The 26,226-nt window shown below is 42.0% G+C and overlaps 1 protein-coding gene across 1 annotated transcript in view; it reads right to left on the reverse strand.

Annotated features, from left to right (window-relative positions):
- col5a3a (collagen, type V, alpha 3a) overlaps positions 1-24,776 on the reverse strand; it is a 47,078-nt gene extending 22,302 nt beyond the window's left edge. Inside the window, exons 1-20 of the mRNA XM_079564650.1 lie at positions 24,489-24,776; positions 15,827-15,994; positions 13,992-14,205; positions 13,746-13,908; positions 8,354-8,467; positions 6,698-7,126; positions 4,908-5,015; positions 4,728-4,838; positions 4,586-4,639; positions 4,476-4,517; positions 4,323-4,385; positions 3,819-3,893; positions 3,593-3,676; positions 3,410-3,466; positions 3,047-3,100; positions 2,911-2,964; positions 2,766-2,819; positions 2,346-2,399; positions 2,047-2,100; positions 1,551-1,595 (exon numbers count right to left, since the gene is read on the reverse strand). Coding sequence (XP_079420776.1) covers positions 1,551-1,595; positions 2,047-2,100; positions 2,346-2,399; positions 2,766-2,819; positions 2,911-2,964; positions 3,047-3,100; positions 3,410-3,466; positions 3,593-3,676; positions 3,819-3,893; positions 4,323-4,385; positions 4,476-4,517; positions 4,586-4,639; positions 4,728-4,838; positions 4,908-5,015; positions 6,698-7,126; positions 8,354-8,467; positions 13,746-13,908; positions 13,992-14,205; positions 15,827-15,994; positions 24,489-24,573 — 2,082 coding nt within the window. The 5' untranslated portion in view covers positions 24,574-24,776. The remainder of the gene's footprint in view (positions 1-1,550; positions 1,596-2,046; positions 2,101-2,345; positions 2,400-2,765; positions 2,820-2,910; positions 2,965-3,046; positions 3,101-3,409; positions 3,467-3,592; positions 3,677-3,818; positions 3,894-4,322; positions 4,386-4,475; positions 4,518-4,585; positions 4,640-4,727; positions 4,839-4,907; positions 5,016-6,697; positions 7,127-8,353; positions 8,468-13,745; positions 13,909-13,991; positions 14,206-15,826; positions 15,995-24,488) is intronic.
- Positions 24,777-26,226: the final 1,450 nt, after the last annotated feature.

Below are 26,226 nucleotides of genomic sequence, written 5' to 3' on the forward strand. Positions count from 1 at the left end.
TGCCCTATATTCAGTGAGCATTCCCTTATTTGTTCCCTCTAGATAACTTCATTTGTTCTTTGGATAACCAGTCATCTAATCTATAGAGATGCCCTTGTCCATGGTGCCTTATGTATCTGCTGTATCTGTGCATTTCATCTTTGCATCTCAACAATGTAAGACTACTTTGACCAGTACATCATTGGTCACACCATTGGTCTACTCTGATTGTATGATGTTATACAGTCTGTTTGTATAAATACCATGTCCTGTCTCTGGACTGACAGAGAATCTTTGTACAACCTGTGCAGTATGTCTCTCCATATGCATATGTTAAATAAACCTGCACGCTTGATTCATGACAAATTCTCTCCGGTTTTCATTTAATATAGTCTCAATGTTTACCATAACACATCCCAAAGCTAAGGGTAACTGTTACACGCATCTCAGTTTGAACCGTGCCCTACTGTGTGAGAACCACCAACCATTTTCTACTGTCTGACTGGTGTTAGGACTACACTATTTTCACCACTTTTTAAAATGCTAAATGGTCACATTCCTTCACCTCTGATCCCTGGCCCACAGTTTGGGAACCACTGATTTAAAACTAACTGAAACCTGCACCTGACGGTTATTTCCATCTTATCCCCATTTAGCCTAGAGACCAATACGTTTTAGTCCATGCACATTCAAAGAAGCGAGGTGCAGTGACTGAAAGTAACTTGTCAGTGTGGATTCAAGTCCCTTTTGAGACAAATACAGCTTTACTCACTTCTATTAACCAAACTACTGTCCTGATACGAGTGTCATGAGGCGAGCAGCACCTGGGAGACGGGAGACAGCCGAGCGGGTGAGGAGGGACGCAAGCAGAGATGCACTCGTGCCTTGGGGGTGACAGGGGGAAGCCGGAGGGTCTTTCCTGCAAATCCACTTCAACAGACTGCTCCATTTTGGTGATAATATGTGGTTGTCGTCGTAACAATGCTTTGATTAACAAGCAAAACAAAACCTTGATTTGCCTGATAAACGGGACCCTTGTGGCTGCGGGGAACCTACACAACCTGCAGAGTCTGCGTATAGGAAGAACTGGCCCTGGTAATGTGCATGTGAGAGTGTAATGGTGTTCTCTCCTGTCCAACTGTGAAAACACATTTTCTGCTGGTGACAATAAATGAAATAACAAGCTAACAAACTATTATTAGAAACAATCAGAGCCTGTAAAATCAATGAATCCATGAAACGGTTGACATTTTGAGATTAAACAAATCCCTTCTCCAGAGCCGAGTTTGTGACAGAATTTCTACTCCGTCAAGAAATGTCCAGCTATATTGATTCACCAGACTGATTATTCGTCTACCTGGATGTTTCAATATTCTTGTTTTTACATAATTAGAAACCGAAAACTCAAAGGGGGAAAAATAATTTTCTGGAACACAAACATATTTTTTAATTGCCTTGTGTGGATGAATAAAGTGATCTGATGGTTTGATAAAGTTGGTTGTGCGGTTGGGTTTGAAGGTCAACATACTATATATATATTTTGCAGCAATTGTTTGGTCGCTGTTACTCACAGGCTCCCCTGGTTGTCCTCTTGGTCCCACAGGTCCATCAGATCCCTACAAAGAAAGATGAAATATATTCATAAAAAAACCTACACATTCAATCAGACACAAGCCGTTCACTTTCAAATCCACACAGACATAATCTGTGAAAACAGCTCATTAAAAAAATTCACTGGCTCTGGCTGACAGATAAGACCCGACTCCCTTCAAGGAAAGACTAATAGACTGCGCTCTCCAAATTCACCCATTTTCTTGTGTAAATTGATACAATCTTGACAAGAGCTTCAGTCTGTCACATTCTCTGTCATATTTCTTACTGTTGCTCTACAGAGTTTTCTTGTCTTTTGCAAACTGTGAAACAATATTAACAGGCTGCATATTACAATTTTGTTTTATTTTATCTGAAAGCTTTAATGTGTGATTCTGTGTGCATCATGAGATTGTGTTTTTGAACATTTCTATACATTTATTTGGAGAGTTTGTTCATTGTGTAGTTGAAACTTGCCTTTTCCCCGGATTCTCCAACTGGCCCGGCAGGACCTGGCTTCCCTCTGTCACCCTAAATGATAAAGGGATTAGCCACAATCTTTGAAAAAATGCAGACAGTGTTGTTCAGGGCAAAGCAGCATCAAGCAGATGCTTTTGGTATATCATGTCATTACAGGAATCACACAATCGTCAGAATCATATTATTTATGCAAATAAACATCTGCCACAAAGCGAGTCATGCCTCTACAAAGCCTGTGTTGGTATGTGGTGTTAATGATGAGAAATAAAACAGTGTCACATGATCAATCCACTCACTCTGTGGCCCTTGTCTCCCGGGAGACCTGGCAGACCATCAAAGCCTCTGTCGCCCTGAGGAGTCAGAGAAGCATTACACCCAGAACTCACATATGGTAATGTGTAAACATTAGTGCAATTGTACAAAAAGTCTCCCCTGGCAGAGCTCCCCATCTGCTGTCTGTGTATCAGAGTGGCAGCGCTGCACTGGCTGCACTGATAGTGAATACACTTCAATCACATTGGCTCTGTTTTATTTACTAGATCTGATGGCAGTATTAAGCCGTAAGTAGCTTCATGTCACTGAAGACACATGTTTTGTAAACTGGAAACTTTAATGTGCCTTACTTGCAGCACATATTTAAGCATTGTTTTATTCTCTCCTCAGAATCAAGTTTTTCTTCAAAATGATTCCCATCTATAATTGAATGTATGACATACCTTAACACCAGTTTCACCTGGCGCTCCTCGTCCTCCGTCTGCTCCTGCACGGCCCTAGTAAATTTAAATAATACCTGCGTTTACATGCTATTCTTCATCACAGACTTGTCACAATATATAATTTTAACTTCAGGTGGCATCTTACTCTCTTTCCTGCCTTTCCATGTGGACCAGGAGGACCGGGCAAACCAACAGGCCCCTAGATATGAAAGACGACAAAGAGTCAATCATTTAGGCCTATAAATAAATATGGTGAAGTGGCTAATTAACACTTGTCGTACAGCAGGACCACTCTCTCCACTGTCTCCTTTAATTCCAGCTGGTCCTGGGGCACCCTGAAAATAGGAAAAGTTAATAAAAATTGTCATCTTCATAAGGGAACACTAGAAGAGTTAATTTGCAAAAGCAGGTATCTCTGTTCTGATCTTTTTTCTTTTTTTTCAGAATCGTGTTGGATATTTGTTACTGTGCTCTACAGATGACACTTGTGAAGCTAAAGTTGTGTAAATTAGATTAAGAACAAGTGACTTTTTTTTTTCACGGCACGGAAACACCTGGTATTGAAAAACACTGCTATGTGAAGAGAAATTTGCGAGCATATGTTCTACGTATCTGCTTTGCAAATGAAGTGCCAAGAGTCTTACCTGGGGACCTGGTCGTCCTGTGAGACCTAATGGCCCTGGAGGGCCCTTCAGTGAAATCTAGAATGAAAATACAACAAAACTAATTATATTAAATAAACATAATGAACACTGCAGTATTTTTGCAGTTCTATACAAAGGATTAATAACATTTAATGCTGTCCTGATTAACAGACTCTGCTATACCTGGGCCTGCTGAAGAATTGCATGTGCTTGGGCTTCTTGTGGAGACACAACAGGCCCCTTTTGTGAATCACCTCTATACTGGAACTATAAGCAGATGAAAACCATCAGTGCTTTTTGCAGTGGCCTGTGAATTCATGCAGCAAGATAGAAGCAACATAACCCCCCCTTGTGGCCATGTGAGGCCACTGCAGCGGGAGAGGCTGTGCTTGAGGAGCAGAGTTCTTACTGGCATCATCAGCACTGTTCCCGGGGGACCTGGAATCCCATCAGCCCCTGGTAGACCCAGTCGTCCCTGAGGACCCTGAAAAGTGGAGGGATAATAGGGTTAGACTGAAAATATACTCCAAGTGTGTTTTTGTGTGAGAGTGTGTTTTGGTAAATGAGAAAACTGAGTGAAACAGACAGACGGTCTGTGCTCGAGCAGCCAATACACCTTATCTCAAATCACAAGTGATGTGGTGTGAAACTAATGGACAGATGGACAGAATCATGGAACAAATTAAATAGCGTTTATTAAAAAACATAACACTATTCACTATTTTCCCTAATTAGCAACTATACAGTCTGAATTTCTGAAAAATATTAAACAAAAATAATCAAAATTAAGATATGAATCAAAATCACAAGCGTTAGTCAAGTTTAGTCGTGGCTTTCACGTGTGTACTGATCCATTTCGTTCGTCAAAATCTAAGACGATTCAGATTAGGAAATAAGCTCAGATCAAACTCACCACTTCACCTGGATCGCCTCTTGGTCCTGGGGGCCCAACAGGTCCAGCTGGACCACTCATCCCCTGCAAAGACAATGCAAGTCTCTGTTAATTCAGTTGTGTCCGAACTAACTGTAAATGAGAACTCCAAATATGAACTGTTCTCCCACCAACCTGTGGTCCTTGTAAACCTGGAGGCCCTTCAATAAGTGCTCCCTATAAACAGAAAAAATTAGGACCCTCGAACACTCTGATAGCTTGTCCTTTTTTAATAAATGACTCACTGGCTCAACGACAGCGGGTTCTCCCTTCTGGCCCTTCTCTCCTCTGGCAGCCCCCTGAGGAACAGAAGCACATCAAATGAAGTCACTTATCATTACATGCCTAAGTGTCAATACTCCCATCTACTTCATGTTTGCAATATACCTGTCCATCCCATGTCCCTGCAGTTTCTCGTTCTGCAAAATCATAGCCATCCTCATAAATCTCATACTCGTCGAAGTCTGTGTCATTTTTAAAGTAGTCATATTCAAGGACCTGTCATGAAAATACAGTCCATTATGAGAACATTGCCTGTCTGAGGGTTATGCCGCACAACAAGCCTACCTCATAGTCGGTCAGATTCGGTGCCACTGTTACTGTGGAAACCGACAGAGCATCGTACAGGTCATCATCAGGCCCCTCCACGACTGCTGTCTGCACACGCTCCGGCTTCTGGAGGCCAACACAGCATATATATGAGAAAATCTAAAGGCTGCATAAACGGTCTGTGCGAAATGAAAGGGGGTTTAGAGGAATGTGATGACAAAGAGGCGACATTTGTTTGTGTTAAGGATACAGCTTGACAGGTGTGTGGTTAATGTGTTGCACAATTAGATGAAAACAGATGCACACAGCAACGCAATAGATTCAAGTAGCTGCACACAAGGATGGGAATTAGTCTGCTCAATTGATGACACTATGACACTACTCTGAGTGAGCCATACGTATAAGAAACAGGCATGCTTCTATTCATGTGAGAATTATCGAAATATGGAGACATAGGTTAAGTAGAGTTTTGCATAACTGCCCATGTAGTAAATTTATCCGGTAAATTGTGGTTCTGCAAAAGTAGTTTCTTTTCTCCACAATATTCTGAATTTAAAGGTGCATTATGCTAGCCTGGCTAACACCAGACTAAAATCACAAGTGATATTTAGTCTGGGGACCACCAATTCATTTTCTCGTAGGAGAGGTGTGGTTTACGATCGTCCATAGTCGTTTATTGGGCGATACGAAAAAAAAAAAAAAAAAGTCTCATGCGTCTGCACGTAGCCCCAGCCAATCATATCATCGTATGAGATGACGTATGACGTACCCGCTGTAAACTTTTGAGCTAAATTATTTAGAACAAGGTCTAAAGCTTGATCAAAAAATACCATCGTGTCTGCTGCTGTCATGTTGGATCCGTAAATAAACTTTTTTTTAAATTATCCGTAAATAAACTACAAGCTTCCGTATATCGAATAGTGCGTCATCGTCTTGCCGTCCCTCCTCGTTCTGTGATTGGTTCCCAAATCCACCGGAGATTTGGCCATGGTCCCCAGGCTGTTGTGCAGTTCGAAATAATTCGAGCGCACACAGCAGCCTGGTGTTAGCCAGGTTAGCATTATGCAACTTTTTATGTAAAAATAAAGTTGCTATTTGTGAGTATTTGAGTATAGTGACACAGTGGCTGTATGAATGATTAGCACAGGGTCTTTACTTTCGATCATGGTGGTCTCTACAACACTCCGGGATCAGTTGTTTTGTAGGTTTTCTTGTGAGAGGATCCGTCAGCAGTGAAAACCTTCTAAACAATTGATCCTGGAGCGTCCGAGAGACCACTGTGATGGAAATAAAAGGCATACTGACCACTCTTACAGCCGCTGGGGCACTAAGAGGTCAAATATGCACAAATATCAACTTCTTTTTCCTACATAAAAAGTTGCATAATGCATCTTTAATGTAGTCAATCAGTTATAAATACTAGTATTTCTGACATGGAGGGCATAAAGTCTTATGCATATCAATAATAACGGAAGTAAATGCACTTTTCATGATATTCTAATTATATGACGAGCACCTGTATTTTCTTTACCCTATTGTTTTGCTTAATGCAACATCCAATCTTTTTTTTTTTTTTTTCCTTGTTTTATACTTGAAATAGGAACAATTACAGACATACTAAGACAGTTCATAGAGCCAGGTTTCATAGGATGCATGCAGAGAAGTATTAGAACAGCGACATAAATCACAACATTGTGGATTGCATTGGTTTTCAGGGCATTGCGAAACAACATTCTCGGGGGTGTGGGGGGGAGCTGTTAGGTGTGACAATGGGGGGTTAAGAACAGCTACTGGGGGAACATATCTACCTCCGTTGTAATCTCAGACACTAGTATTACACTGGGATCCGCCGTGGAGGACCTGGAGGTGAGTTCGGACTCCGGAGTGCTCATTTCCAACCAGCTCTTGTCGCTCTCTTGCGTCGCACTGACTGTAGATGTGGTCGTTTCTATTGTAGAGGTGGTTAGGGGCACCTGAGTGGGCTGTAAGGCTTCTTGGGACAGATACAGAGCCAGTGGTGTAGGGGCTTGGAGGAAGACATCTTGCACTTCTTCCTGGTGTTTCTTCCTCCTGGATTCCTTCTTCTTCCCCTTGCCTTTGCCTTTACGCTTGCCTTTGCCCCTTGACCCTTTGTCCCGCTTCTTTTTGTTCTTTCTGTCCTTTTTGCCCTTCCCCTCCTTTTTTGATTGCGTCTGGAGTTTTTCATTTTGCATCGTGGCGTCTGACTTCGAGGAGTTCTTTTATTGGGAAGGTAGAATGGAGATTTGGGGGACGGATTGTAGGTGGAAGAAGACAAAATCCATTTAATAACGCAATAGTTACAATTATAACAATTTAAAACAAAACAGACCAGTACTATTATTGTGATTTTAAGAGTTTTTAGAGTTTAAAGGCCTTTTACCAAACGTTTTTGGTTTACTAATAATGAAAGAGAACGTAATTTTCTTTACGCACGCAGCATCCCCTCATTTACATATCTCATTTGGAGCCCTAACTCTATAATACACATGAGTTCAAATGGTAAATTAGGGGCAAAACAGCCACAAAAAGCTATTTTCTTCTTTCTAACTTGCACTCACTCTATAGTGCCTATCTTGATAAATGGCCCCCTTAGTCGTGGTGCAAACTCATTTCAACCTTTCCTCATTTCTAACATCCCAATTCTACAGAGGGATGAGACTATGAGCACGTTTCACAGCTTTCAGGGAGTAAACTAGAGCTTTAGTCTCACCGTAATGCCAAAAAACTAGTTCACAATCAATAAAAACACTTATATAATTAGATGAGGCTTTTTCATCCAGAAATGACTGCTTTTTCAATATACAAAACAAATTCTACTCCTAGAAACAAAAGAGGATGCAGGACCTATAAACACAACTGTGAACAAAGGTTAAGTCACAAAGTATTGTTCATCATAAGAATCTACATACAAATATACATAAGCACCAGCCAAGCAACACTTTTAAGATCAACTCTTTGTAATTCATTGTGACTGGGTCCAGCTGACTTATTTGTATGCGAATGTTATGGGAAGTAGGTCAGTGGGCTGACAGATGTCGAAATGCCTTGGCTTTAGCCCATATTGCTCAGCTGCTGCTCTGTACGAGCCAAGTACAAGCGTTTCACACATGCAATAATGACCCATCCCAGGAGCACTGACCAGACCCAAATGTACACAACAAAAACATTCTTTGGCTTTCTCTTGCAACAATGTAAAACATACACCATCAATAATTCAATAAAATATGATACAATTATAAAACAAGGGGAGCCTCTTACATCACGTGCCTAAAATGTCTGGACTTCACAACTATTTGAGCCTGAGCAGCATCAGTGTATCAAGCTCATAGGCAACACTTGTCTCCCTGACCTCTGCTTGGCAGTGAGCTGAGACATTAGGTTAACATAACATTATAAAAGCATATGTAGTGAGCTGATAATATTTCCTTGTTGAGTTTACTAACCTGCACACTCTGAATGCTGTACGGCAGAGCGGTGTCACAGTCTGGGATGTATCTCTCACAGTAACTGGCAGCAGCTTCAGGGTCCATGGAGATCAGCAGCTGTTGAATGTCTCCCTATGATAAACACACACACATCCAGAATACTGATAACATATTAATTCAAAACAGTATCAAGGGGAGCGGTATTTAGGTCATATATTAGGTCTAGTTTCTGTCAAAGCAGAAGTTTCTCCTCATAATATAAAAATACAACAACTCTTAACAAACCACTTTTACACTCAAGCTGTTTCCTTTGACCTATACCCTTGTTATAAACACTACTTGCTACATTTACAAATCCCTCATTGATTCAAGAGTCTTCCCTCCTTTCTTGCAGCGTCACTAAAGCAAAAGTGCTTGCTTCCTATGTACAGGAATTGATTAGGATAGATTTTTTCATCGGATGTCCTCCTTGACTCAAGCCACAGTTTAGTAAACAGCCACAATGATTATGCACTCTGTAGGACTCCATGCGCACATTAAGGCTGCAGAAGTAATCACAATTAGAAATCTCAATTTGAAAGCTCACAAGAAGCAAATCACGAAGGCTTTATTTCTTCAGTGGTTCCCAAAGTGGGGTTCAGGGCCCCCTGGTGGGCGTCAGAGGCACTACAGGGCGGCCTCCAAAGTTTGTCTACAAAACAAGTTCACTGAAAAATATTGGTTTTAAAAGGAACAACACATTTATTGACAAACATATACTATTTTAAACCAGGATTTAGCAGACAATTATTGCTTGCTGTTGCTTTTTATGTCATTTTAGCTGTAAGATTACTTTGAATGAGGTAAATGATTATTTTGGGGTGAGAATCTCTGATCGATAAGGGGGCCGCGATGTCCTGTGCTTTGGGAATGGCTGCTTTAGGCAATAAAATGTCCACAGAGAGACGCAGAGAACTCCTTCTTAATATAAGTGTTAATGGGATGATGGGGGGTCATTCATCCCCCCTGGTGTCTCTGGCCAGAAAACCACCCTTGCAGCTTTCCCTGCTCCGACCCGGAGGCCCCAATACACACTATTAGAATCACAAAGAAGAAGCTAACAGGCTAACGGGCAAAACCAACAGTGGGCTAGCGCCACTTAAACAGTATTTACAGCCAAGTTTAAGAGAAAAAAAATATCTCCACTGTGTAATTGGATGTACAATATCCCTCTCTCCCTTTGTCTTTTCTGTCAGCGTAGTATTTACTCTCATGGAAATAAATGAGTAGAAAAACGCAACATGCCACGACACCTGCAGTGGCGCTTATGGCCTCTAGGGGCATGAGTTACATAGTTCTGATTTAAAAAGAAATCCTCACATAATCGCAAATTGCAACTGATTCCGATTGTGACTGGATTGAGTTGTGCACATCCGAGCAAACATATCCGTGTTTTTGGGAAAGCTTATATTGCACCAGTGATCAGAAGCATAAGCAACTGACAGGCTGCTGCATATTGTGGGATGAAATGTGATCCCGGGGACATCTGGAGAGCCATTTGCGATCAATTAAGCTGAGTTAAAACGCTTGATGCTGCCGTAATTACAATCCAATTCAAATCTTTCCTGATGATAGTTTAGTGGGCAGAGGTGAAATCAATCTTAACACATAAAAAGCCTGTTTCACCTGCTCGCAGCTCATACATCCCTAATGTAAATCAATCAGCGATGACTATATGCCACACATTTCAATTCACTCTGGTCATTTGTACTTTAATATGTGAGCTCTCGAGGCTGCTTTCCATCTATCACGTTTGTTTTCACGGTGTGGGCCCGCAGCCAGAGACAAGCACAGGAAATTAATGCGCACAAAGGTGACAGAAGAAAGGCAAGTCAGACAGAGTAAAGCAACGGGGAGGTAATCCAATCAAATATAATCTTGATTCTAGATCAAAAGCACCACTTTCACAAAGCGCTCTGCCTATTTTCTATCGAGCTCAATGCCACACCAATGGGCCTGTTACAAAACACTGCAATTCTGTAGAGCCTTTGCATCATTATAGCACACTCACAGGGAAATTGTTTTACGCTGTATTATGTCCAAGTTTTAATAGGAGGCTCAACCTACAGAACACTGACTTTTCTCAGACTCACAGCTGCTTGATTATCGGATGCTTCGCCTTCTAGTTTGTCTCAGTGTGCAGTGATTAACAGGTGGATTTGGTGTCATGTTTAACCTCTTAACCCCCACCGGAACTGAGCACATTTTCTCCAGTCTTGGCTTTACCCAAATCTAAAAGCAGCTTGAAAAAAAAAAAAGTCAAAATAGTGATAAAAACATGGATGAAAATGTGACAAATGAGCGACTTAAGAGTGATGTAACCATGACGATAATGTGTGAAGAAAACAAAAAAAGTGATGAAAAAGTGACAAAAATGCAACAAAAAAGCCACAAAAGAGCGACTGAAAAGTAACTGAAATGCAACAAGAAAACAATGGAGAAAAAAGTGTCATAAAAAGGGGAAAAATATCAGTTTAAATGAGTTTTGTAGGTCTTAGCCTTCAAATGAGGTGTTGCTTTTAGAATTGGGTAACGCTGAACTAGAGAAAATGCACCACCTGAACCAAGCACTTTTTCTCTAGTTTGGCTTTACCCAAATCTAAACGCTTCTTGAAAAAAGCATCAAAATAGCCACAAAAAACGGGGGGGGGGGGGAAATAGCAGAAAAACACAATAAACAAGTGACAAAAACATGATGAAAAAGTGATGAAAAAGTTAAAAAAACAAAAACAAAAAAATTCAACAATAACACAATGAAAAGCAACAAAAACACGACCATAAATGTGATGAAAACATGACAGAATGCAACGAAACAAAAGCGATGAAGAAGCAACAAAAAAAGGTCTTAGCTTTTAAATAAGGCGTGACACTGGCCTATAGGCTGTTAGCTCCAGTCCAAAAGCTTTTAGATTTGAGTAAAGCCGAACTGGAGAAAATGTGCTCTGTTCAAGTGGGGTTTAAGAGGTCAATGCAAGATGCCCTCCCCAGTTTATCTAGGCTTTGGGCTTTCACAAAGAGCGCAGTGGCGACTCCTTGTGGCTGAATTAACAGCTACAACATTCTACAAACAATGTCTTCATTTTGTTTTACGCATTCAAGTCGAATACACAGCACACATGTGGAAAAATACCTAATTGATTTTTAACCCCCACTTTAACTGAGCGCAATTTCTCCAGTTCGGCTCTATCCAAATATAAAAGCTTCTTGAATGGAGCTTAGTGGCTTGATCACAGTAACATTACACTAAAAAAAGCAAACAATGTGATCAATGTGGAAAAAACATGACAACAAAGCAAGGAAAACGTGATAAAAATACAACAAAAACCAGGAAGAGGCTTAGGTGGGTCTTAGCTTTTAAATAAGGCGTTACCTTTCCAGTTGAGAAGCTTTTAGATTTGGGTAAAACTGGAGAAAATCTACTCGGTTAAGGTGGGGGTTAAGGGGTTAAAGGAGGAGCACGCCTTTTCATGTTCATATTCTTCTTCTTTGAACTTCAAAACTGGAGTAAAGGAGGAGTATACATTTAGTATGGGTTTAATCCCTGAGCTTGTAGTTTTTCCACTAAAATCACTAAAAACATGTACAACAGGGTCTCCTCTGGGGGCAGGAAGAATTAGAGCGTTTGTAAATGCGAGTGACGGACAATGGATGGAAATTAGTCCATGGCTACAATCCAGTGTTTGCATGTGTGTGTGGTCCTCAACATGCACAGTCCAAACAAACACCAGGCATCTGTCCAAAAGCAGCCCTTTAGCATTGTTTTAAACCTACAAGATAGTCCCAGAAATAGTTGCCATCTTTCTAATTTGGCGATTGGTTAATTCGGCCCGATCAACCGCTGCAGCGCACTACTGTGAAAAAACAATTTGCACTTCAGCTGCTAGTCAAGATGGAAATGTTCGAAATGCCTTAAGTTAACAGATAATCTTCCCTTGGATCTCGTCTTCGCAGTTAGCCTGTTGGCAGCACAAATCTGCGCACGGAGCCAAGAAGGAGCACAGCCCATTTGTGGACAGTTTGCTTAGCTCTGTTTGCGAGCACAGTGTGAAGTTTGGGAAGTCCAACTTTGCAACTCATTTGTGAGCAATCTGGAAGCAATAGAGAGGCTCGCGGCTGCCCACAGTCCTAACACAAGCTCCCAGGCTCGAGCTCCCACGCCGGAAAGACCGAGCCCTCTCCCAGAACCGGGGCCTGGGAACAGGGACCCCGAGGTCAGCCGGGATAAACCGCTGTCCCCTGGTACCAGCCACGCCCCATGTGTAATATGAATGGCACTTATTCACGCACAGACTCATGTCATTTGGATAAAAATAGAGAAAGTGAGTAAATCATTTCAACAAGGGACAATGTCATATCTTAGTGACACTATTATTATCGTACTTTCACTCAAATTGTCTGTTTTAAATGTACTATATGGACATGTTTAGACTCAACTCTGGTTAGCAGCAGGATCAGGGTGATGGCCTGGGAGGATCTTGACCTTAGGTAAAAGGTGTTAAAGGGTGGACAGTTTTGAATAGTCTGTGATTACTGAATAACCCTGGGCAGTGGGCGTTCGCTGGTTAGCTCTGACACTGACATCTGGTTAGTGTCGGTGCAGGTGAACAAGCTAATAGGTTAAGGACGTTGCATCAATCAAGAGCATTAGCCAATTTGACTGTTTTTATACTGGGACATTTTCTCCCAGCCTCCAGACAAGGTTCACTTTGGACACTCGGAAATAAAAGGAAGCTTTCCTGAATAACATTTTACATCTTCATTTGGCCTTGCATTTCATTCTCTATTGATGTAAAAGTCCTATAATGTCATGGTGCGGGGTGTCGTCTTATAGCATTAGAAGCTATTTCTGACAGACACATTTTCTGTGGACATGAGCAGACTGTGGTCAGGGCTGTAGCCTGTTTTGTAGGCAGTAGATGCACTCTAACAAATCGAGCAAGAACAAATATTTTCTCTGCTTTGAAAAGGATGGTGGTGGACATGCCTGAACAAAAAGTCCCTTCCCAGCCGTTTCAATTTATTTTTTTCCTCTTCTTTTCTTCACTTTGCACTTCCAACGTTTGACTGACAGAGCCCCTATCACCCCGTAACCTCTTGAACTGTGATTTTCTTTTCAAATCTTCTAAGGAGATTTTCCGTTTCACAAGAGGATTGTATGGTATTGGAAATATTCAAAATACAAAAGGTAAAACCCAATCGTCTTATTTTACAAAGACTAATTATCCTCAGTATTACTATGTAACTTTGTCCCTATCACTTTACAAGCCCGTTATTTATGTTGACATCTTTAGTCATGCTGTCAGAACGTTGGGGGGGAGTTCTCTAGAAATGTATACATTGTTGCCTAACATATGGGACTTTGTATAAATACCTCAAATACATCTTCATCCAGCAGTCTTGTTCCAAACACAGTGACTCCATCGGTGCTGACCACCGCACTGTCCCCACGAGGCAGGCTCAGGGTCTCAATCCTCTGACAGTCCAAGTACAGAGCGACAGACTTCCCGCGAACGCTGTAGGCGATTCTGTGCCATCTGAAACAACACAACGTGCGCAGCGATGAGGAGGAATATAAATCTATCTCATCAACGCATTGTAAATACTGCTGTATACCCACTTTCCATCTGCGGTGTTGACGTTCCTGAAGGTGGGGTAGAGTTCAGCTGTCGGTCGCCCGTTCTGATCTTCATAGAGGAACACAGGGGAGCGTCCCACCTCAAGCCCGACCTGCTGCACCCCCTGGTCATCATAGACGGACAGCAGAAAGAACTGGGAGCCCTTTTTAGCTCGAATGGTGGCCATTAGAGAGAAGTCCTCGGGGAATTGTGAATCTGCCCGAATATTAAATGAAAATAAAATAAATAAATAAAATGCAACAAGAGTAACAGGGGTTATAGCCATTTACTTTAATCATTACATTTATCTGGACCTTTTCAACTGCATTACATCATGCCCGTATTTGACTATTCTACATTTTCGAGCTCACAACACCTGTCAGCACTTGGAAACTCCAAACTCTGCTCCATTTTAAGGAAACACTGACAATGACCTCTGCCTTTCATTCTGTTGCAACTAAAGAAACACCTTGAACTGGGATTCTGAAGCAGTCTCTCTGTTTACCAAAAAACCTTGAAATATGACTCAGGCAAATATGTTAGAAGTCTGCCAGTAAACATTATATATATACAGTATATATATTATTAAACTGCATATCCACACAAAAAAGGTCACACACTAATATTTCTTTGGACCGCCTTTGGCTCACTGCGCAGAGCCTTCTACAGCACATCCCAAAGATTCTCTAAACCTGACCGAGTGCATTTTTTCCAGTTCAGCTTTACCCAAATGGAAAAGCTTCTGGACTGGGGTTTAATAGTAACGCCTCATTTGAAAGACCTGCAAAAATGACTGCCGCTTTTTGTCGCATTTTTTAAGCATTTTTGTTGTATTTTTGTACTTTTGTCGCTGTGTTTTTGTTGCTTTGTCATCATTCTTTAGCTGCACTTTTGTCACATTTTGTAGCGTTTTTGTCACTTTTATATTGTGTTTTCATCACTTTTTTTGTCATTTTTCCGTCACTTTATCCATCTAATTTTTGTCACTTTTTTGTTGCTTATTTCATCACTCTATGATGTTAGGGTTGTTGTTGTTGATTTTCCGGCGCCTTTTTGTCGCCCTTTTGCCACTTTTTTGCTTTTGGATTTGAGCAAAGCTGAACTGGAGGAAAAGCGCTCCGTCAAGGCAAGGGTTAAGAGGTTAAGATCTGGACTCTGTAGCGGCTGATCCATGTGTGAAAATGAAATCTCATTATCCCTGAGCCGATCTTTCACAACGTGAGCCTGATGAATCCTGGCATTGTCATCTTAGAATACGCCTGTGCCATCAGGAAAGAAGAAATCCATTGATGGAATAACCTGGTCATTCAGGATGTTCAGCTGATCTCATTCTTTGGGTATGTAGTGTTGCTAAACCAAGACCTGACCAACTCCAGCAACCACATATCAGAACATTTAGTTACATCCAGGTGTAACTTTAGAAGGATATAGAAGGATAACATCAGTTGCAAGTTCTTCAGTTGCATAATGATCATTTCATTTCAGTGAAGCAGCACTCTTGGGCTGAAAAGTAATTTTATTTTTATTTTTGAAGCTACAGACAAGAAGTGACATAGAAAAAAGTAACCGTAGCAGTTTAACTCTTTCATTTCCCATTGACATAACATGGTCGGCACGGCAACAGTGTAAAATAGTTTGCCGGCATCTATGTCACCTCCTATAAGGAAGTGAAACTTTTTTTTTTTTTTTAATGGACAAACTAAAGAAAGCTGGGTACACTCTTTAGCAAAATCTTAAATATAACTGTGTTGACTATGTTTTAGCAAAGATTATGTCCAATGTGTCATATGCACTTTAACAATTCAAACAAAGTAGCTACAATATGAGTGAATTATACCTGGAAAAAGCTGCCTGGTGGGGGCACTGAGTTGTATCTTCTTGTCTATTCTGTAGGCCAGGTCTGTCTCCTGTGTACCCGGTCTGCTCCTGCAAATCCCCGCCTCCAGCGACACACCCTCCAAGTATTCTGTCAGGTCCAGCTCCCTGAGGACATCGATGTGATCCGCTGCGAATGGAGGAAAAACACAGAAAGAAACAGCACGTTATTATTTATTTCACTTGCTTTGCTGTGGACTAAAATAGACTCTTGTGTTCCGCCACGGTTAATTGTTAGTGAGGCGCAAGTGTGCGTAAGATGTGGAGTTTTAGAGCGCAGTCACTTCCTGGAGTCGGAAGGGCCCGTCCTCCCCAAGTGCCGGCAGGTGTCCAGGCCGTGATGGCTGTTATTACGGTGAAGGGGTGGCACTCAGACTTACCCATAATCCCCTAGAAGCACACCTGACAGCTGACACCTGTGCACAAAGCTCACCACGCTGCGGCAATATGTCTGCTTCTAACACAAATTGGTCAAATCACACTCCGCACTCCATTTAGCTAAAATGCTTTTGTCTTTAATTCGCTGGATTTAGAATTAATTATGTGAAACCGGGTGCTGATCTCAACACATGTTTAGCCACTCTGCACATTCAATCCTTACAAATGGTTCCAGTTTTGAGTTCACTTTCATTTCGATGGATTTGTGTTTGAATGTAGTGTGGGGGGGAGGAAATCTAATCTGATCTTCTAAGGTGTAACTGAGCCATCTGTTCAACAATAAGGAGAAGTGTAACGCTTCTGGACACATGTTTAAAATGTGCTCTGCGAAATCTCAGCTCGGAGTGCAAAACTTCCCATGTGAATTAGAGCTTTCTCTTTCCATAATCATGTGGCCTGAGGCTATAGTACAGGGGTGGGCAAGTTTGCATCGTGGTGGGCCAATTTTTTATGAGTCAAACAATGAAGGGCCAACCCTCCCCATGGTGAGCACTTTCTATACAATTGTACATCACACAGACATGAAAGGGGGTCTTTAAGGAATCGACAATGCTTCAGTTTGTTGTAGATCAATACTGAGTGTAAAAATCCTTCTCGAAATCACGTTGCGGGTCAGAGGAAATGCTGGAGCCTCTAGTTTCTATTCATTAACCAAAAAAAAGAGCCAATTTATTCCAAGTAAATGGGTCAGGTTGAGAATTTCTGTAGGTGCATGAGTGAAGTTTAGAGCGAGAGTGATGAACCCTTATGTAATGTAAGTATCAGAATTCTAATGCTAACCAAGTAGGTCACACCTGGCCTCAAATAGACCCAGTTTAAAACACAGGATTTCGACAGCGAGTGATTGTTGGGATGGTTTTAAAAAGAGAAGTCGATGCTGCTTATCTGTCTCAGCAGTTGTCAAAGGGCTTCACGGGTAAGTGCAACTGAATCGAAATTGAAATTCAAGCAGAACTAAGTAACTCATGCCCCTAGAGGCCATAAGCGCCACTGCAGGTGTCGTAGCATGCTGCCTTTTTTTTTTTTTTACTCATTAATTATCCATGAGAGTAAATACTACACTGATAGAAAATTGTAAGGGAGAGAGGGATATTGTAAGTCCGATTACACAATGGAGATCATTTTTTTCACTCAAACTTGGCTGTAAATACTGCTAAAGTGGCGCTAGCCCACAGCTAGCTTTGCCCGTAAGCCTGTTAGCTTCTTCTTCGTGATTCTATTTGTGTGTATTGCGCCTCCGACCCGGTGCAGGCAAAGTTGCAAGCATGGTTTTCTGGCCAGAGACACCAGGGGGATGAAAGACCCCCCAATCTTCCCATTAACACATGTATTACTCTCAGAGGGACTACGAAAAGGATTTATTAAGGTAAACAAGTTACTTCCCAACAGGCGTAGCTTTGTACCCACCTTTTCCTCACAAGCCACCACTCAAATAAAAATATAAAAATGCATTCATTTTCAGTCTCACCATCAATAATTATTATTATTATTATTTTTTATTTTTTTTGACAAAGGCTGAAACTGGTCCCGCCATGCACCTGCCCCACTTTTGAGTCCCTGACCCACCAGTTGAGAAACACTATAATGAATTTTAAGCAGCAGAAAATCTTTTACAAATGTTTCCTGTCTTGGGGCCTTATTCTGCATATAAGCTGGTCAAAGCTCTACAAATATGTTTCAAAATGCATTTCATTCTGATAAGTTTCCAGTCTTATATCAAATGATAAGCTCCAAGATATTGTGATTCTAAATTTTGACCAAAACAGTACAGCCCTGCTTTAGAACTCTGAGACCCACTACAGGACTCCAAATTTGGACTAAATCGGGTCTAAAAACATCACTTTTAAACAGTTTTAAACAAGAGAAAACCACTAAGGGAACAAAATTGGCTCAACTTGTCAGAAAAATCACCAGAGAACTCGTAGTTAGATAACACCTGCCCCTCTCTTATATGAACGACAACAGCGCTCCCCCTCTAAACAAAATGAATGACAGTTTGCCAGAATCAGCCTAAACCTTATTTGAACCCATGGCAACAAACACGTCTTAACATTTAACGTTCTGCCCTGGTGCGGTGCTTAATAATGTCTGTGTTGAATTAAAACCTCATTTTTATGCCTCATCCTTCATAAGTTGTGGGAGGCAATGACTGCAAATCAATTTCCTCCAAGTAGCAAAGTTGAAAGTTTGCATTTTGTCAAAGTAGGAAAATCCCCCCTTTTTTTCCAGAGTTTCTCTCCTGTTGGTCTGACTTTATCTCTCACACATATCCGCGCAGAGGTCATGGAGAAGTCTTGGTTGGATTGCTTTGAATAATGTGCTAAATTAAAGCCATGTGCGTGCAATTATATCTGCGCACGTTTGTGCTCAGTGTATATGGATAGTGACAAACAAAAATAAGATAGGAATTGAGTTGCTAATTAAAACGAATCGCATGGCATCAGCGCAAACTGCCAATAAGCCAATTTGAAGTGGTTAATGAGCTGTGTCTGTAATGGAGATGGATGCTACCATGGACACTATTGCCCTAAAGTCTATTCAGAAGAACTTCCCGTTCCAGTGTGTCCTCCAACTACGGCCGGACCTTAGCTGACCTGCTCCAAACAACAGCAGACAGTTTGGTTTTGCAACAATGCCACAGGGAGAAATTTGAGACTTGTTGCAGAAATTCCTCCCAGAAAACAAAGTGCTTTCTCAAGTTAAACATGCACGGTATAACAAGCATCCCACAACCAAGTGTGCAGAATAAACTCCTCATTTGGCCAAGACTTAATGAGCATGCGAGAACGACCAATGTTTGGCGCGAACTGACCCCCGCACTGTCACATAACTTTGTGCAACTAAAGAAACGAAAACAAGAAAAAAGTCCCACGGTCTGCTTTTGTGTTTTGCTGTTTCTGTTCATTTAAAATAGGGTGCTTGAAACATAATCCTAATCTTAATCTCTAATCTTCCATTCGGAAAAATGCGATGGTCACAGATGATTCAGTCTGATGAGCAACAGGCCAACAATGTGGTTTAATCAAGGGTCTGTTTCCCCTGAAAGCAGGGTGTGTTTTATGAACCGTGAACCTCAGATGGTGTCAGCTGGAACTGAAAAATCCTCGATTTCTCAACACTCACTCGCTGACATGCACGGCAGGTGTATAATGCCGTACATGACATGAGGCGCAGTGCTTCCCCAGTACTTCAGGAGCCAGCTGTGTCTGCAGACAGAGCGTCCCTGACAGAACGAGCAGCGCCCACTCCGTCATATGCTGTTTTCTTCCTTTGCCACAAAGCTCCATCTGTGTATCTCTTTTGGCCTGTCACAGTGACACAGTCTCTCCATGTCCTGCAGCCTACTCCAGCCCACTGCATCCTCTCCTCAAAACGTGCACGCACCAGTGTTCTGTATCTCAATGTCTCCACTGACAGCATGCATGACTCACGCCTCCTACACTCCCGGCCTCATAGCACACTGCCCATAAACGCTCGTGAGAACAGGGGAATTTCAGCCAAACATGAAGCCAAAAACCTTACTCTAAACTCGACATACTTATTATACAGAAAAAGTGAATGAGCACAATTGAGCTATTACATTTGAGAGGAACTAATGATAAACGACCCGAGTGCAACAAATGTAAACAAATCTATAACATAAAACCCCCTGGGAATACTATGTGAAATGTCTGAGAGAAGACATTTTCCAGGATCGTATCAAATGTAATGAACTCCTGGGAGACGGCAGATGAATGAAACAAGAACATGAATGTTGAAACTTGGCTGAACTGATATCTTCATATAGAGCAGCCTGCCTATAGCTCGCATGCACAACTCTTTCTACACAGAAAATCTTACCACACGCCTTCTCTAAAACATCTGAACAATTTAAGCTGCAACTGCTGACATCCCGCTTGTGAAAAGTCTCAGAGAATCGGCAAAAACTATATTGCACAAGAAACTGACAAAACACACATGACCAAGGTTCATGCGATATATACAATAAGGAAGATCCATGGATCTTCCCCTTGACACACAGACACGCTGACAAGAGCTAATAGTGGATGTAATGCATTTTATGGGGCCATCTCTGGAGGGAAGAGGAAATATGAGTGTCTGGTGCTGGAAGTGCAAAGGGCCCTGACAGGAAGAGGAATAGCCGACATGACTTAACTTGCTAAAGGAAACACAATCATCTGCAGCACTGCTTTGGCTCATTACAAATTCTGACTTTTTTGCCGTCCTCATTTTAAAATGTATTTATGGGTTACATTAATTATGCCACTGATATAAGACACCGACTTGTCGACTGTTTGCCAAATGAGGGGAAGTACAGAGGGTGGAGTGAAAACTGCAATGAAGTGCGTTTCCTTTATGCACAATAATTGAGCTAGACAGTGGCTTTTTTTTTTTTATGTTTGTTGCTTTCAGACAAAAGTATTTTTAGAAGCCTCACATTTCTACATCTGACTGCGCCTCTTTTGGTGTGCGTCCCCAGTTACACTTTCAATTAATAAGCATTTTGATCGCAGACAATTGCATCTCTCACCACCTGGATTGAACTTTTAACAAATTAGCACTCTATGTTCTTTCACACCCAGTAACACCTCATAAAACATTTGGCTTTCCATTTGCTCCCAGATAATAACCGAGACATGACTCGGACTGAACCCAATCTAAAACTGAGCAAAAACAGCTGGAAACATGGACTTTTTCCATGACTTTGTTTGTGTATACACAGAAAACACCTTAGTGTAGTGTCGGACTAAACAGGAAGAAGCTCAGTGATACATATTATGCAATCGGAGAGCCGCTGTTGAATGCGAAACAAATAAAGTTTTCCGCGCCTCTATATGTTTGCATTTTCAGACACCATTTGACTGAGCCCAATAGTTTGACACAGCAAGCCCTTACTTAGGCTCTCAGACATAACAGTGAAGCTTCTATTATGGCCTGTAAGACGCTGCACTACCAAAGCATCAAAACTATACCCCACGCTTACACGGACACACCCTTCGCCATGTCTCTGCCTTTCTCAGCTGTCCCACTGTTTGACCCAATGAAAAATCCACTTTGTAGCACATTCTTATATTATGGGTTATCTAGCCTGCTTTCTACTGATGTGTCTCTATGTATTGCATTGAGGTCGCCCACTGAAAGTGACAGCCCCGGTGGCATTGGGTCAAATGCTGAGAAACAAATTCCCCACTGGCACTATAACTTGTTTCTTGCTAGTGATGTAAGCCCACGTCAGCATCTTTTGGCCTTGGTGGATAGTTTACCTCACGGAGAGAGGACTGTTAGTCACCGTTAGTTAGTCTGACACAGAGACAGGCAACCATTGCTCACACATGGGCCTACATTGGATATGGAAAAAATAGAGTCACTAATTTATATGGATCTAGACCTGGGGTTCCCAAACTTTTTGGGCCACGACCCACAAAATTGCCATGTGAACAGTCCCACTGTGAAAACAAATATTTAGTATGGGCAATATCAAACAAAAATGCTCACAAATGTGGTTAGGGAATATGTATTTACATTGTTTACTTTGATATTTGAACCCAAAAGCCCACTCACAAATCAAGGCTGTTTTCTATATTCAATATTTTCCCGGGTTTGATCCTGAACTGTGGGGACCTTTCTGTGGACATGGGCGCTGTGGTTTCCTCTATTCCACTAAAACAGGATATAATGGGGTCCCCCCCTAACACCAGGACCCCCCTAAAAGGGACACTATGGTTAATTTGTCATTATAAAACAACTGTACGATGAAATTTGTCCTCTGCATTTGACCCATGCTTTGACGCCGCTGGGACGACCCGTAAGGAGCAGTGGGCGGTGGCAGTACCGCACCTGGGACCCTATATCCAGATGTGGAGAAGGGCTGATGGTCAGAGTCACCTGGATGGAGGATTCCCCTATTGCACATGTTTTTTTTTAGTGGTGGGGAATCCGGAGTACATGGAGGAAACCTACACAGACACAGGGAGAGCATGCAAACCCCACACAGAAAGGCCCCATCCACGTGGGAATTCAACCCGGGACCTTCTCGCTGTAACTGCTGTGCTACTGTGCCGCCCATCTTGATATCTCAGTGGAACTTTCCTGGTTAAAGCCAAAATGTGTATCACCTCCCCCAATAAACGCAATAAAATAAATTAGATTAGGGGAAAAATCCCTCCAAAAAAATCAGTTTACTGTGAGTGGCCACGCCTCTCCTCAGACCTGGGAGCGGCCAGCTAGCCTCCATAGAGATATTTAAATACATTTGGCCCCCTTCCAAAGGCTTTATTTTGATAACCCACTGCAGAAATAGCATCGTCTGTGTCTAGCAGATCATTATGAGCATATTTATTATGGCTGACATGTGTATGATTTGAGCTTTACCACACTTACAATTTCTCTTGCAACACATGACCTGGAATATTCCTTCACATACAAGTAAATAACACGCTGAACCTAATAAGACAGTGACCAGCCAATGCATTAATCAAACACTTGTTAAATAGCAAAGAGAATTTCCATGTTGTCGTGTCACTGAAATATCATTCTACTCAGAACTCAAAGGCAAATCATCTTGACATAGCTATTTACCAATAATACTAAACTGATTTGAGACGGGTTGGGTTCTGCGAGCCAGATGTGTAGCATGTTACAGTTCCCAGAGAGTGCTGCTGATGCGCCTTTCATTTTTATACGTCAGACACCATCAAACTCTTGACACATTTGCAGTGATTTATTCATCAACTTCTCCACTCTTGATGTCGAACGCCCCTATTGTGATATTTGCAAGAAAACCCAACCGTGGAAGCTTACAAGAGCCGTGTTTAAATCATCCACTGCGTCTCTCACTCTCTGGTGTTTTCATTTGCTTGTAATTTGTAGCAGAATCAAAGAGGAACCAGCCTTGGCAGCATCCTTTGGGGAGACTGTTGTGAACGATTGGCAAAAAAGAATGGATCAAACAGGACACAGTGAGGGGGCTGCCTGCCTGCACAGTTTCTATGCACACAACCAACAAGAGAGAGGAGAAAAGTGATGCGACTTCAGTGATAAGGCATATCCATTGAAAGCATGTGCACCCTATTGCCAAATACTGATTGGATTACAGTCCAAATGAGTACAGAAAAAATGGCAAAATTCAACTAATCTCAGTCTTCCATGGCCTACTGGCGTCAAGGCATTTTGCATTCTAGTCCACTCCATCCGAGCAGTCACAATACAGATGCCTCCAGAGAGCACAGTGTCCAATGTGATTACTTAACTGCCTGTTTCCTGACGTTACAACTTTCTGGATTCTCACCAATTCCTGTTCCAAAGTGTCTGGCGTGTGTGGAGAGTCATTATTGTTAATGTAAAGCACTTCTAAAGCCCTTCTGTAGCCCACAGCGTTAGCTCTCTATCAGGAGCAGACCGTAAACGGCAGCACCTGTGAGGAAATCACCCAGCAAACGAGACAGCTACAAGTGAAGGCGCGCGCGCTGCTCTCTGATGGACAGCACGCGCCCAATAAAAGATCACGAACGAGTCTAGATGCGAAAGCGTGTGTGTTCCTGAGTTTGCTAAAGAGGCGATGTCAAGTGAAAGCCAATGAATCAAAATCAAATGTTTAAAACTTAATGGGTCGATTCACAACAGTGCTGTTAAAAAAAAAAAAAAAAAAAAAAAAAAATCTTGGCTATTGTAGGCCTATAGGTCATGTCCGCAGAGGGCACGTCAAACAGCCCCATGATAGGAATGTTAATCTACTCAGTTGGTCCAGTGTTCAGCCATTGACCTCGTTCTCAAACCAACGATAAACCTTTTCACAGTAAACCTCCGCCGGTCACGAGCAAACTTCAACATGACATCACCGTCCATCTGACCGCAGCGTCCACGCGTCAACATAACAGCTACAGACATTGATAAGACACAGATTCACCGCAAAAACCGACACGCCTCTGGACTTAGGCTATTTCTAATTATGCAGTATCTTTACGCCAGGCACAAAGTATGTTTATGACAGAGTAGCTACAATAGTAGGCAACACTTCATGTTATTTTGAAAACCTTTAGACAGAATATGTTTTGTCAGAGACTCAAACTGCGGTGAAATAAATACCGTAGTAACTTGAACGTGACAAGGAAAGACGTTTTGACAACTCGCTTGACAGACTTATTACTTCTTCTTGTCTGTCTCTCTCGTTGCTGTGGACACTTTACCTGCGAGGGTCGACGTGATGTGGAGTAGGATGTACACTAGCACCAGTATCCTCCTGCGCCCTTTCCTTCTTATTAAAGTGTCCATCTTCAGAGGGCAGACGCGGAGGGGACTCCGCCAAAGTTGACTTAGTTGGAACAAGTGCAACACACGGGGAGCTAAGCGGCCATGCGTGAAGAAAGGAGAGCCGTAAGTAGTTCCACTTGGTTGGTCTTGTTGCTGAACTTTTTCTTGTAAGTGGATGGTCCCCACGCTGCTTCTGCCCCACTCATTCAGTTTCTCCCTCTCAGCATCCCTCCCTCTCTCTGCTCTCCACCTCTCCTGCCCCCTTCCTGTGTCGCGCGTTGCAGCCCATGAATCCCTTTTCACACATGATTATTTGATGACTTATAGTTGCGATTATTATTGCCCTCGAGGTGATAATTGTTGTTTTACACAAAACCGTGTTCCCATGTGGCCATAACGACTTCACTGTGCCAGACATCGCACCATTTACTACTGTAGAAGCATTTGGTCTTATATTGGACTCAAATGAATGAAGTGAAGCTGTAGCCCAGGCCCCTCAGGATTGGTCTCAGCTGATTTAACCCACCACAGAGTCACACTGATAAATCTGTCTCCACTGATTTTATTGTATTTAGATGGTTCGCTCCATAGTTATCATATAATAAAGGCTAGATGTCTTAAGGCGGAGTCACTTCCGGCATAAGCAGCGGCCATCTTGCCACAGGGAAGCTTTCTGGTAAGTGAGTTTTCAGCACAAACACAAATCCTCTTATCGCTGAAATCTTGACGGATTTACAAACGATTTGGTTTCTTACCAACGTTGTTAACGTGGCTACAATTCTGAATTCTGCAACATGTTGATTATGTTCATGTTCATATGTATACAGTGTCAGTGTGTCATAGCTAAATCTCTGACGTTTATAACAAACTAAACTAAACTTATGCGTGTTTAAAAAGTACATGCACCATGAAACGCAATGTTACGAGTGAGCAAGCTCCCTGTGGCAAGATGGCCGCCATATGTGGACCTCGACCTCCATTGGTCAGCAGCACATACGAGACATCTAGCCTTTATTATATGATATCTATGGTTCGGTCTATTTACCTTTACATGTCCGCTGTCCAATCAAAGCTGTCCACTGACTTAACCTTCTTATTCTTGATTGTTGAATTGTGTAGAGTTGGATGGATTACTAAATATGGTCACATACATTTGAACAATTTCAGCTATGAAAAAAAAAGAGAAACGATTACAGTCAAGTATAATGAATTCAGGAGGACCTTGGTACAGTTGAGACATGCTCAGAGATAAGACTAGTCTAATTGGAAAATCATCACACATAATATTTTCAGTCCAAGCTTGAACAGGCCTTTGTGAAAGACTGAGGGCTAAACATTCAGGGAAACACAGCCAGACCATTTAATTTCTCAAAAGAGAGATGAAAAGGTATCCAAAACAGAACGAGGCTGCGCTGCCTTAGGACAATTGGTGTTGATCCGTTGGGTAAACACAAGTCCCTCTGACCCCATCACTTGTCCCCCTGTCCCAGAAAACAGGAGCACATTCCTCCGGCTTTAGCAGATAGTTACCAAGAGTGCAGGGCCAGTCTGAGCTCCGAGTGAGAAATATTTCTAGAGCATGTGTTATATGCTTTTCCCAAACACTGGCCTTACTGGTAGTTCATCTTCAACCCGTTCAGCCATGACAGAAGACAAGATTTTATTACTGCAGAG

Source organism: Gobius niger (assembly GCF_951799975.1).
Source record: "Gobius niger genome assembly, chromosome: 10".
NCBI lineage: Eukaryota > Metazoa > Chordata > Actinopteri > Gobiiformes > Gobiidae > Gobius > Gobius niger.